General features: G+C 40.1%; 1 protein-coding gene across 4 annotated transcripts in view; it reads left to right on the forward strand.

Moving 5' to 3' along the window:
- Window positions 1–13,577, forward strand: part of TULP3 (TUB like protein 3) — a 33,365-nt gene extending 19,788 nt beyond the window's left edge. For all 4 annotated transcript variants that reach the window (XM_052790024.1, XM_052790023.1, XM_052790027.1 and 1 more), the window contains exons 4-11: window positions 1,707–1,883; window positions 4,317–4,447; window positions 6,077–6,274; window positions 6,776–6,888; window positions 7,289–7,403; window positions 9,327–9,425; window positions 11,588–11,759; window positions 12,276–13,577. In XM_052790024.1, the coding sequence (XP_052645984.1) occupies window positions 1,707–1,883; window positions 4,317–4,447; window positions 6,077–6,274; window positions 6,776–6,888; window positions 7,289–7,403; window positions 9,327–9,425; window positions 11,588–11,759; window positions 12,276–12,409 (1,139 nt within the window). In that variant the 3' untranslated portion in view covers window positions 12,410–13,577. The remainder of the gene's footprint in view (window positions 1–1,706; window positions 1,884–4,316; window positions 4,448–6,076; window positions 6,275–6,775; window positions 6,889–7,288; window positions 7,404–9,326; window positions 9,426–11,587; window positions 11,760–12,275) is intronic.
- The last annotated feature ends 724 nt before the right edge of the window (window positions 13,578–14,301 follow it).

A 14,301-nucleotide genomic window follows, 5' to 3' on the forward strand; every position in this document is an offset into this window, starting at 1 on the left:
CTTTAAGTAATCTCTCCCTTATGTTAGGCTAAGAAGAACTGTAGAAATGGATTAGGAACTCCTGTAAAGGTAGCGAGATACAAATCCAAAGTAAGAGAGTCTTCTGAAGCTGTAGGATAAAGAAAAGGAAATGATCCAGTAGTGACTGCTTGTACTTCTCTTCATAGTGTACTCCATGTCAAGATTGCATATGACTGAATGATAAAGTAGACAACAGCAAAACCAAGTCTTAAGAATACTGAATTAGGTTCTTGCTGGTTTTTACCTCATCTATTGTTTTCTGTGGGCTTCAGGGAGACAACTGAAACATAACAAACAAGCTATAGTAGTCCAGAAAGTCACAAGCACAAAGTGATATCAGAGCCAAAGACAATAATTCAGTTGTCTCAAAACATTACAGTAAAATAGTGACCATTCTGTTAGGACTTAAGAGAAATACAGTAGTGACAGCCTTAAGACTTCCATGCCACAGGTAGGAAAAAAGAGCAGCAATGAAACCTCTACATTCCAGCGGAAGCATCAGGAAGTAGTTTATGAGAGCCAGGATCCCATCAACCTGTCAAGAAAGTAACAGGAAACATGCTAAGGCTTTGAGATGCGTGCTATTGCAGGAAGTTACAATACCACTGTTATATTAATAGGGAATTAATGTGTAGAGTAGAATTTTAAAAATCCAAACAAACCAGTGTTACCTAGTTTGAAGATCACATTTGGAACTATGTTATCCCCTGTCTTTTGAATGTTTTTCTGGTTCTCCAGATGTCTTTCAGGATCATAGGATGGGGAGGAGACTAGTGATGTGGATGGTAGCATTTATGTGTTTAAAATCAGGTGGGAGAAAGCTTCTGTTAAAAGACACTTAAGTCAAAAAGAGAGTGAGAGAAAAGATATAACTCCTAAGTTAGGAAACTTCAGTAGTACTGAAACTACAAGAAAGAAAAATGAAAACTAACTTTCCCTCACTAGCTTCCATAGTTCTGAAGCTTCATCAGTACAAACAAATCCTGTTAAGAAGTGGTAACAGCAGTAAACACGTCAGAAATCTGATGACTAGATAAAGCAGTGAAGTTTTTAGAAGGAAAACAGTGGGAAAGCAAGAAATCCAAAGCTGGAACTACAGTTACATATTGAGCGCTACACAAACGTGTATTAAGTATTATGCCAAATCAAGACATCTCCACCAATTACAAAGTGCAATGCACAGCTGTGTTGCATGTTTAAACGTGGAAATTTCATTTCTACCAAAAAGATAGAGGGCATCCATTTACAGTTTTTGCTGCCTGTGGCTCTAGATATTTTTATCAAATTCATTTGTGATGTTCACTGTAGAGCGCTCACTTATTGTCACAGGAGTAAACAAGGAACGTGAAGGAAAAGAAAATAGAGTAGTTGCCCATAAGTAAATTGAAGGATATCAATGTGCATGGCAAATACAACTCGTTTTAATTGCTTAAGCCCTTGTAAAAAAGTAGATACAATCACTACATTTATAAATGTAGAAACTGATGCCTAATATGTTTAAACTAATAGGTGGTCTGTACCAGTCAGGCCTGACTCCTCCCAAGTCTTCTGACACAAGTTGAGCAAGTATACATCAGTACTTTAAAGGGATGCTTGAGCAAGGGAAGAGGAAAAGAACCATCCTGAGATGCATCTTTAGCCATAAAAAAATAGACTTTAGAATTCTGTTTCATTTTGGCCTGCAGGCATTGATGGACCAGCTGCTTTTCTGAAATCGGAAGTGCAAGATTTGGGGACCAAGCTCCAAACTCTCTCTGCTGGATCTTCCAAAACAGAAGACAATGCAGATCAGGAAAATGATGGAGAGGCTCTAACAGACACAGCAGGCAAGCCAGATCTGCAAGAAATCTTACAGAAACGAGGTAAGAGTTGATAATGGGCAAAAATCTTTTTCGGGGGCTCTTCTACTTCTTATAATTTTTTTCAGTAGCTTTAAAAAAACCAAAAAAATATGAGGAATCATGAAGCAAGTATCTGTAGGATATTACTTTTAAATGCAGAGCTAGTAGATTCTACAGCACGTAGAAATGCAGAACTGCAGTTCCTTCTTCTGACATTAATTGAAACATACCAGTTATGCTTTAAAGGTTTATCAATGTGCTGTATAATTTCTGGCCTTTCCAAGGAAGTTGGTGCAAAATGCTATACTTCACATTTTGCTAAAGTTCGGGGTATTTTTATTCCAGTTATATTATAGCTGGATATGATGCTTGACTATTTTCAAAACAGCAGAACCCTCTACAGGGTAATGCCATAATTTAACTGTTTAGGAGACTAACAGGAAAGGTGTTCTTCCCGAGTCAGAGGCTGTCACAATCAACAGTTTTGGAGTTTTATATTCAATAGTTATATCTCATTGAGTAGTTTACCAGCAGGGTGTCCATCTGTCTGCCAAGTATCTTCTGTTGCTGCCAGTGCCACAGGAAACCTTTTTTTATTGCATGCAGCCTAAGCACTTTGCAGCAAAATAATGGCAAGTGTTTAATATGGTACACAGCTTGTTTTTATTTTGCAGAGCCTGTCTCCCAGAATGTTTCCAGTACACTTTATGTATTAAGGTACTACCATATGTAGAAATACTTTCATTCAGTTGTGAGATGCAACAGCTGCTTACCTATGGATAGCAACATTACGCAAGAGTTAGGAAAGGAAGCAGGAGAGAATATCCAGAAACTTCAGGGGAAATTAGTGGAGGTAGAATATAAACAGTGAATTTTGAAATTGGCCAGAGTACTAGGGTTAACGCCTTTCCTCTTTCCAAATGTGCTTTGGGAAGTTTACTGACAGGTTGTTAAGACTACATTTTTCTGTTTCATCTGAGACAAAGAACTTCCAGCAGTGCCTCTTCTATGCAGTGCTGTGTTGGATCACTGTTAATATTGGGTCTCAGAAAATAATTCAGCTTAGCAGGCTGAGTGTGTTCATTTTCTATAGTGCTTTACGTGCTTTTCCATTCTACAGCCAAATTAAAGAATGGAATCACAGAACAAAATGATGCAGTTCCAAGTGGAAGGAAACACCAAACAGTGATGTGTATGGAAGCTCTTTAAAAATGTCTTTACCCAGAGTTATTTTAGTTATATACCCACAGTCATGTCTACATAACTGTGCTTAGGTTAAGATGAAGTAAATAAGTCCTGGAACTACTCAGTCCATGCTTCTGTTTTAAAAATCAAATCATTGGCAGTATTCATGAGACCTGAGTTATTGCTACTGATGTCAGAATAGGAGGGCTCTTACTGAAAAATTATCATACTCCATTTCAGTGTGTATAGGATTAAAGGGAAGTGGTAAAGGATGCAAACTGTACAGAGTCCAACTTACAGGATAGGTGTTGGCATATTGATCTGCATTTCCTTTTTTTTGTTCTGTCGTGGTTTAACCCCAGCCAGCAACTAAACACCACGCAGCCGCTCACTCACTCCCCCCCACCCAGTGGGATGGGGGAGAAAATCGGGAGAAGAAGCAAAACCCGTGGGTTGAGATAAGAACGGTTTAATAGAACAGAAAAGAAGAAACTAATAATGATAATGATAACACTAATAAAATGACAACAGCAATAATGAAAGGATTGGAATGTACAAATGATACGCAGTGCAATTGCTCACCACCCGCCGACCGACACCCAGCCAGTCCCCCGAGCGGCGAATCCCTGCCCCCCACTTCCCCGTTTCTGTACTGGATGGGACGTCACATGGTATGGAATACACCGTTGGCCAGTTTGGGTCAGGTGCCCTGGCTGTGTCCTGTGCCAACTTCTTGTGCCCCTCCAGCTTTCTCACTGGCTGGGCATGAGAAGCTGAAAAATCCTTGACATTAGTCTAAACACTACTGAGCAACAACTGAAAACATCAGTGTTATCAACATTCTTCGCTCTGAACTCAAAACATAGCACTGTACCAGCTACTAGGAAGACAGTTAACTCTATCCCAGCTGAAACCAGGACATGTTCTTAAGACATGGGGGGCTTTTTTGCATGAAAATAAGCAAAATTAATTCAATGATGGCATATATTAAGCAATATGTTACATCATGTAATATCATGTAAAATAAGTATTAATAAAACCCTGACAGCTGCTTAATCATCTGCACAGTGACAGCTGCAAAATGTCACTAGGGGTTTGAATTACAAGACTCGGGAAGCAATATAGCACATGAAGAAAATCAGTGGTTGAAACAACAGAAATTAATTAAAAGAGTGAATAGCTATGCAGGAGTCATATATGAATTAGTGATGCCATGAACTCATGACACCTTCTTTCAGAGGTTACCTGCTTGATCCTGTATTCTGACAGGAATTTCAGGCAGTTTGAATTTTGATGAGGAGGACACAGAAGAGGAGGAAACTAGTAAGACGCTGGCATCTCATTCACCGTATCCTGAATCTGAGAGGCCTAGTTCTGCAAACAGTGAGAAATCTTTTGCAGTAAGTGTCTTGAAATCCGTTTCTGATATGGGCTGGGCACATGCTTGATTTTAGTACAGACCCCTTGAGCACTGGGTTAAAATATAGTAGTTGCAACTACAGTAGCTAGCATATTACTTCCCTAAAGGCAGAGGAAGGTCATGATTGTCAGGTTATCTGACTGAAGGGCCATTGAGTTAAACAGAAAGACCTAGTAATGATTAAAGGAACAATGGTGGGCGGAGGAACCCAAGTAGCTTAATCAGTGAAGATGGGAACACAATGAATCAGCTACTCCTATGACCCTCAAAGGAGACAGATTAGGCCATTGTCTCTGGTGTAATATACACTAAGATGACTCAAAGAAACTGTGAAATGCCATGCAAACTTAAGAGGGATCACTGCCTGAAGGTTTGTAGCATTTATTGTGGGATGCAAGGGGGAACAGAATTTTGGGATGGAACAGAGAATTCTGGGATTGGAGAAAAGTTTTTATGGGGTATTTAGGGAAAGGACTCAAGAGGGAAAAGAAAGGGGTCAAGGTGGATCAGGGAGTAATAAGCATGGGAAAATAGAGAGTAAAAGGGCTAAAAAGCACCAGATGCATGTAAACAGCTGTGAGACAGTATGCTTGTCCGTCCAAGCCTTGTGCCCGATTACTGCAGTGCGTCTTACCGCAGGTGTTAAAACTACATTTCTAACTATTTTCTGTGTGAATGTGTTCTCATGTGTGTGTGTTTGTGTAAAATACATACATTCGTATGCTGACAAACTATGTGGTGGACTAGCCAGTGAGCTGGAAGAGACCAGCATGAGGAAGACCCAGGGTCTGAGCTAGTGACCAGATAAAGGGCACAGGTTTTGGGCATGCATGCTGGACAGCCTTACAAATCCATGCTACTATTCAAAAGACCCGTGTGAGTGTATTTGTGAGGTGACTGTGCGTATGTTGCGCTACACTAGTGGGTGAGTTGCTGGGCATAAACCAGCAACCTCATCTCCAAGGCCCAGTAAGGGGCGAATCTCCTGGGTTCTACAATCCACAGGATTCAGCTACCTCTAAGAAAAAGTAACTGTAATGACCTATACCAGATTTCCATTAGAATTCTGGTTCCTTTGGTGACCACAACTTGCATCCTGACTGTACACGTTATTCTAAAGTTCTTCCAGCATTTAGTTGAGGTGGTTCCACTGTCAGCTTAGTCCGTTTCTGCTCCTGTCCTGTACTGTACCCTATCTCAGTGCTCATTTTAGTCACAAAAATCCCAGCCTATCTTACTGCAGCATCCACCGGTCCATACTATCAGGCTGCCTTATTTCCCCACAGTGTTTGAAGTTCTAAAAGCAGAGAGGCTCTTTGCTTAGAATAATTACAGTGTCTCATCCTATTTTCCCCTTCCTAGTAGTTCACTCATCTCTGGTTAATGGGTACTTTTTCCTCCCTCCCCTTGGAGGGCTAGTCTTTCCTCAGAGTAAAAGTCTTCAGCCACTTTCTTCAGAGAAACACAGGTGGTCTCTCATTTAACTTCCCTTTCCCAAATACCTTCTTGAAACATGAGATCTTCTGTTTCAACAGACCTTTCTTTTCTTGGGGAATACCAGAGCCTCTGATCTGATATTAATTTGCTAATATGATGGTTCTTCCCACAGGAAACAGGTGCTTCCTGTAGTCCATCCCCTCAGGCAGATGCACAGCTGGGAGAAGTAGAGAACTTGGAGGATTTTGCATTACGCCCTGCACCCCGTGGTATTACAATAAAGTGTCGAATCACTAGAGATAAGAAGGGAATGGACCGGGGCCTCTTCCCTACTTATTACATGCATCTGGAAAGGGATGACAACAGAAAGGTATTGGAAGCAGCACATAGTATCTTGGCTATTGTACTCTTACCACAGAATATTTTTGGTGTAAGGGAGAACTTCTGGTAAGAAACCAGAAGCTGAGGAGAGCCAGCATGCAGATGAGGACAGCTTATATTTGGCCAAGGCACTAAGGAGGGAATTGGCAGGTTAAAAGCCATAATACGATGAAAGATGAAATTTAAAAAGTATAAAAATGTCAAGGATAAAGAAGAGCAGGGAGACTGAGCTGCTCTGCAAGAAAAGGAGGGAAGACTAGAAAGGACGGTTGCGTTAAATCTAGACTGCCAAGTGAGCTGATTGGAGGAACAGGATTTCAGGGCGGGCACTTGTGGAAGAGATCAGAATTGTGGAGATGGTAATTACAGCACAGAACAAAAAGAGGAATGGATGTGGGAAATGGAGAGTTAACAGTTTGGATAGCAACACCTAGCAATGCCTCTGCATTCTTGCAAAGCTCCAGTCTTGATCAAAGTTTTGTATTTCCAGACGTTCCTTCTTGCAGGGAGAAAACGAAAAAAGAGCAAAACGTCCAATTACCTCATATCAGTTGACCCAACTGATTTATCCCGGGAAGGAGAAAGTTTCATTGGAAAACTCAGGTGAGAACCACACATGAAAACTACAGACAGGAGAGATTGGGTTTTCATTTTAGTTGAGTTGGGGTTTTGAATAGCAATCTGGTATCACTTCAGAGAGAATGAACTTGCGTTGTCCTGCTTAATGTAATCTGTATTCACCCGTGTTGGCAACCTTTCTTCAGCATTACCGTTCACCGTGGCAATTCAGAGAAGGAATACAGGCTTGATGCTTTTCCAGGATAGGTCACAGGCTCAGTTCACCATGGGCACTTTGCAGAAGCTCCTTACTGAGCTGGCAATAGGAAGATTCAGATGACAGGAGATGTGTGCTTTTACTGTGCTGTACAAATACCTTCAGAAGATGACAAAACTTTCCACTGATGCCTCTCTCTTTCTCTGTCTTTCCATAACCTGATGTTAGGTCAAACCTCATGGGAACTAAATTTACAGTCTATGACCATGGAGTTAGCCCAGTCAAGGCACAAGGTCTAGTGGAAAAGGCTCATACAAGACAGGAGCTTGCAGCTATTTGTTATGTAAGTAGTGCCTCTCCTCTTTTGCCCCTTTCTTTTTTTGTCCCCTGGTTACCGAGGAAATGGGGCTTACAAAAATCATGCCACCTGGCTGCCTCTCCCACTTAACTTTGGAACCAACTGACCAATTTCAACCAGATACAACAAAGGGCAGAGGCCTCAAAGATAAGTTCTTACAAGTTTAATGAAAAAAAAAAAAAAAATCAATGCCAGGGGAGGGAGAGAGACCCAAACTAACATCCTGATGACCTCCTTACCTGGCCTGTCGTTCAGCATGTGGTCGGTCAGCATATCCTTTACGTGGAGCCAGCCACAGCATGAACTGCCTCTTGCCCAGCTGGTATCTGGTGGACACTAAGAAGGAATTGGGAGTACCCTATGAAGAAGAGTTATTTTTTGCAAAACCAAAAGCAGTTTGGTGGATAGGAAGGAGCTGGTATTGTTTCAGTAGCAGCTTGTTGTTGGTAAGGATATGGTTCCAGGGGAAATCGTGATTTGCTAGCTCTATCCTAGAGATGTTTTCTTCTCCTGGTCTTGCGGATCACCTCAGTCTAGGCTTTAGAGTGAGGACGCACTTGTGGACGCTCTAGAATTATGTGAGGGTTTTCATGTCACATTGTTTTGTATTCCAGTCCTAAAGTTTGAGTAAAATTTGAGGTTCTTTACAAAGTGATGGCCTGCCAAGTGGAAGGATTTCTACTTTTATCACAGGTACAGCAGCAGAAATTTAAAGGTGCATTAGCCTACTGGAGCGTGGTCTTTTTTTTTTTTTTTTTCTGTTGATCTTAATGGCACCTGGGAAAAAAATCGATGTGATAATTCCAGTACTAGCCTGTCTACAGAAGTATCACCGGATATTTTCTTTGTATACATTATTCTTCAGTTCCCCACCTAATTGTACACCACAAGGTGTTAAAATGACTACAGCAGATAATATAAAGTCAGCTTTTCAGATTTCTGAACTTTTATCTACAAGAAGCTCATAAAGTTTATATATGAATAAAATCAGTACCCTCATTCTCATATGTGCCCCTAGACTTTCTGAAGTGAAATAATAGAGGGTGCAACTACAAAGACCCATGTTCTGTGTCTGCAAAATGCACTAGGCTGTTAGGAGAAGCTGTATCACTTCTATCAATCAATTCAGTGCTTCTAAAAGATTCTGGCTTTTTAATTGGTCTTTGGGAATTTTAAAGGTTATTGCTGACATTGTTACAGAACACTTTAAATGGGCCCTTGGATTTTGGTTGAAGTTATCAAACGCATAGTTTGAGAATGCCAAGACTTTTTTCCTTTGCTTTTTATACTCAATCCACTTGGAGTAGTCTCCTGCAGTACTCTGGAAAAATCTGCTTGTCTTAAGATTGAAGCTTGGACACTTGCTGAATACTTTGCCTTCTGGGTCTGTTTTTAATGATTTATAAAAGAGCATGATTTGAGGTAAAACTGTAGGTATGCTTTTAAACACAAGTAACAGCACGTAAAGAAGAACGTTATTCATTCTTCAGAAACATTTTAGCCTAAATGATGATATATAGATAACACAGACTCAGGTCAAAGATATTTGCCATTTATCATACTTAAGGCTCATTCACTAGCAAGATTTTAGCACAGTTTTGCCTCAGATGCAAAAACTTATGCCTGGGAAATTGCACTTGTCTCTGATTTCATTATAAATGTTTCATTAGGATAACAGATGCACTCTAAATTAGGTAATATTATGTATGTCTTTTAACGTTCTCAAAATGGGAGAAAAAGCTGTTCTCAGTGATTAAACACAGTTGCAGTTAGATAACTGCTACTACAGTTGTAGCTAGCAAATCTCTAAAAACCAATACAAATGTGGATTCAAGTTCAGTTTTGCTGTCTTTCCTTCTTTGAGATGGAGTATCTCATTTACTGAAAATGTCTCTCCTTGTCTTTCAGGAAACCAATGTGTTAGGATTCAAGGGTCCCAGAAAAATGTCTGTGATCATTCCAGGAATGAATATGAATCATAAGCGAATTCCAATCCGTCCACGAAATGTGAGTTATGGAGTTTGGTCGTGTTTCAGATTGGAGGAAGAGGTTAAAACTTTCCCGTAGAGGTCTGGGTGTTACTGACAATGAAGGTTTTAGAGCAAGGTTGTTAATACTCAGGGCTTTAGCAAGTCTCATGGAGAGTAAATACAATGTAGCCTAAAGGTGTTGATTAATTTGTTCTTGCCTTTTACCTAATTTGTAGCCTTCTGAATAGTGTTTGTATGCTCACTTGTCCTTTAATCAGCCTAAATATTATTCACTTAGCTATTGCAATGGCTAGTGTATGTTGTTGCTGTTGCACCTACAACCCCTCATGGGTGGGACCCTGTTACACTGAGAGTCGGATGAACACAGAACAAACTTGCTTCTCCTGGGAGCTTACGTTCTTAGCCAGTATATGAGTTACAACAGATAGATAATAAATAGATAAGGTGGTATTCTGGTGTAGTAGCAAGAGAATAAATACATTTTGATAAGAATGTTGTCAGTCTCTGTAGGAATCACAGAAGAGGATTCTTTAAGGAGAAAGTGGGATGAGGAGAAGGATGGAGTTTTGTGGTGACTGTTCAGTGAGGATTTCTTATACATATGGGGGACATTATAGCCAAAAGCTTACAGAACTGTATCTGAAGATATATTAAGGTGTATGATGAAAATCATTCTGTTCCCTTAATGTGGGTTTTATGTTTGGTGTGATAGAAGACCAAAAGGCAAAAAGGACAGGTGCCAACTGAAAGACATGGTCAATATTTTAAGCTAGGAAATGGTATTTGCAACCGTGTTGTGAGTAGATATGAGTAGGACAAGAGTGTATTTGTTGAGGTCAGAGAAAAAAAAATCTTCAAGAGTGGAAATTCAGGGTCATGAGAGCCTGGAAAAGAGGTTTAGTTTTGTGAATGGGCAGGAAAATTGTATCTGGAGGTGGTCATTTTTTTATCATCTTTCAACTGATATTGCTGTCTCCCCTGTCAGTACAGTAATGATTCCATGGCCCTGCCTTTATTTTTCTCCCCTATTTTGCCAACTTTTTTGCTAGCAGGTAAGCATAGTGACAGTGGACAAGGCTGAAACACAAAGCTGTTCTGAAAAGTTGGCAAAGCTTTCAGTGTAGGGGTTTGACTCTTTTTTCATCTTCCTTCTCTGTAGTGTGATGCCTCCAATTAAGCAATACTGCTTCCACTTTAAAGGAGGAAAAATTGCATCTAAATGCCCTTTGGTGCCAATTCTCAGACTTATTTTTGCATCTTTAAAAAGTAAAAGATATAAAGTAACTAGTTTAAACTGAACAGGAAGTTTTATTTAGGTTATCCTCAAAAATCCACTGACATATCTGTATACAATAATAAAACAGTTACTATAACCTCGACAATAGGTTGTTTTCTGATCATTTTTTCCCATTAAATACCTTCAGTTTGGATTCTTTTTCTTGGGAGTTTTAGCATATATTATTTCAGTTTGGATTTTATTTGTTGCAGAACTTCTAAAATTAAATCATGCCATGTGTTTCACTTACTACTATTTGCAGCTTCTTGTAATTCATTCTGTTTGTCAAATTTAATGTGCTGGTTTACCTCCTTTTTGTATCTTTTTTGTTTTATTTCTCTGTTTTTCATATTGTGCATCACTTATTAGACCCAATAGGATGACATTTAACCTACTTAAGGCATACTTGCAGCCCGCTGCAGCCTTTGGACTTTCTACTGAAGCACCCCAGGGCCTTGCACTATGCAGTTAATTGCAGATTATTTTCTTTTGTTTCAAAGTTTAGAATGTTAGAAATGGAAGTTGGATCCAGCAAGATCAGAGAAAGCTTATGAGACTCAAAGGATTCTTTCCTGCCAGCAGGATGGCAGTCATCTGTGGCCTGTGAATTGCTCCATTTACTGTACACACACTTCCTTCTCTCTCACTCTTTTTTTTCTTGTTTGGGTGGAAATATGGTGATAGCTTATTGAGTGGAAAGGAATGCTTGGACTGGGAATCCATTAAAGTATCTTCCTGGTACTTGCAGGAAATCTTTAGTAGGAGTGAGTTTAAGTGCTGCCATTGTGTTTCATTAATCAAGGAATGACCTTCAAGTGATAGAGTGCACACACATGAGAGAGGCAGTACTCAAAAGAAGAGCCATTCCAAATCTGATAAATATATTTCTTTCTTCTGAACAGGAACATGAGAGTCTGCTGTCAAAATGGCAAAACAAAAATTTAGAGAACCTCATTGAGTTGCACAACAAGGCTCCAGTCTGGAACGATGATACTCAATCCTATGTTTTGAACTTCCATGGGAGAGTCACTCAGGCCTCAGTGAAGAACTTCCAGATTGTCCATGACAATGACCGTAAGAGTCTGGTGGAGAGTGTGTGGGGCTTATTCGAACAGGGAGAACCCAATTTATTTCATGAGGTTTGGGAGGAATAGGACACCCTTCCTGGAGAAGGGAGACTGGGTGGAGGAATTCAGCTCAGGATTACTGGGGACTTCTCAGCTGCCAAGAAAACTATATAAGGCCTCCCTTTTTCTGGAGTGGGTGCAGAGACTGCTGTCCATAGCTGCAGCAAAAGAGGGGGTAAATGCAAGCCTCCTGAAGGGAAGGAAAAGGATTAATACAGCACTTTCAGCCCAGCAAAAGAGTAGTTTGAGCTTTGGTTCTTAGAAGAAAGGTAATCTCCAGAATAACAGTCACTCTAGAGAACAGATTTGGAGGCCACGCTGGTGAGAGAGGATGGATAGATACACCAACTGCATATATTTGGGACTGCCAGATGTGTGGGTTTTTGTTTGTGGGGTTTTTTTTTCTCTTTTCCTTTGTTTCACTGTGAAATTGTTTGTCTCTGAATCTTTCTTTTCTCCCCAGCTGACTACATTGTGATGCAGTTTGGTCGTGTAGCAGAAGATGTGTTCACTCTGGACTATAATTATCCTCTCTGTGCTCTTCAGGCCTTTGCTATTGGACTCTCCAGCTTTGATAGTAAATTGGCCTGTGAATGAGAGACAACTGACTTGAAACGTGGAACGCCCTCCCATCCCTGCATCTTGTTGTAAGAGTTCCAGGTGGAGTAATGAAAAGCACATTGGGGATGGAAGGGAACTGGAGGACAGACTTCTGCAGGATTATTAGAAAGCAAATACCAGGCCTCAGTGCATTATAGTAGTTGACAGTAGACCATTTTAGGAGACTGTCCCAAGACTGAGCAGTCTCTGTACGCATTGTGGAAGAACAAGAAATATGGGTGATGTTTTTGTTGTCGGTGTTGATTCTGCTTTCAGAATCTTTGTAACAGATGCTGCATGAGAGCAGGCTAAGGAATTTAGCCCGCTAATTGGAACCCCTTGCAGCTAGGATTAGAAAAATAATAGTTTAGTGTTCATGTATCTTGGAACTTCCACAGTGCCCCTGGAGATGATGCTACTGATCTGATGAGGAACTCTTGAATTCCTGATCAGATGAATTCAGAAAAAAAGGAGGACCGTTATTGGCACGTGTTCTCCTTTGCCCTGTGTAGCATTTTGCTGTCTGTCACAACAGTCAGACATGGAAGGATTCAGGTTATGGCTCTGTGCAACTGTAGGTAATGTTCAACAAATACAGAGCTGGAATGAGACATTGGCTCTAATAAAACACTTTTCTCTTACTTTGTGGGATGATTCTCTAAGGCTGATAGTCCAGTTCCCTTTCATTATTCTAATTATTCCATATCCCTTGACAGTCTTTTTACCAAATAAAGAACAATCAATCTCAAATGCTTCCTTTTTAGTTGGTGATATTGTATCCATTGCTGTTTCTGTTATTCTTAACCATGTGAAAAATGAGACTGAAGAGATGATGGAATCTGACTGGATTTGGCAGAAGATAGTATTGTAACTATATACAGTACTATTCCTGAAAAGCAGTGTTCTGGTTGACTGAATCTAGACTGTAAGCTGATTAGAAATATTTTTTTTGTCCACTGTTTGTAAAATTTTCTACATTTTTAGGAATAAGTTAGTGACTGATTTCATTTTTTTTCTTTTTTTAACGTGAGATTATATCAAGTCATGACATAAATAATGTTAACCTGATTATAAGAAGGTGTTACCTCAAAAGGAGATTACAGGTGTTTTCGAAGGCATCAGTAAGTTTAAAAAAAATTAATAAATGTATCATGGGGCTTTGCAATGTGTCCTTCCAGTGTTCCATTTTTAATACTGGAGGTACAATATGGAGACTGTAGGTCACAGCATGGAATGCCTCTTGATTCATCAGAGTGAATTGCTGCACACTGTGACATGTAAGCCTCATAGTGTACACATCTGCTGTGTACTAAAGCAGAGAACAGTTACTATCTTGCCTGTTTCATGGCCATTATGCATATTCATGATGATCCTGGAAAAGTCTGTCCCTCTATTGAGACAAGAATAGGTGTTCTCCAGCTTTGGATATTGTCATTGTCAGCAGACTAACTGTTTGAAGCTCCAAGGAGCCAGATTTATTGCTTTTGGTCTCTGGCATTTTTGCAGTAGTAGATATCACTTGCTCTTTCAACATAACGAAACTTCATGAAGACATTTTCTGATATTGCCAGGAAAAAAAAAAAGATGGTAATCATGTGTAAACTCTGTCTTTAACTGTAAATTATTAATTGATGCTAAGAACTCCAGCTCGCTTATCTCTCAGATGCCCATTCTGCTTTAGCTGGTGAGCCATTGTCTTGAGATGATCTCATCAGCAGAGCAGGCAGGAAGAGAACTTGAATCATGGATCTCTTTTGTGCCTTCATGTACTTCCTGCTCATCCGGCTGGGGACAAGACCTGGCAGTGTTTTCCAGTTGTGCTCTTCTGAGTTCTTGGCTGATGGCTCTGCATTCCCTCTACCCATCCAGAAAAACTACATCAGTTTGTT

Source organism: Harpia harpyja, chromosome 6 (assembly GCF_026419915.1).
Source record: "Harpia harpyja isolate bHarHar1 chromosome 6, bHarHar1 primary haplotype, whole genome shotgun sequence".
Taxonomy (NCBI): Eukaryota; Metazoa; Chordata; class Aves; order Accipitriformes; family Accipitridae; genus Harpia; species Harpia harpyja.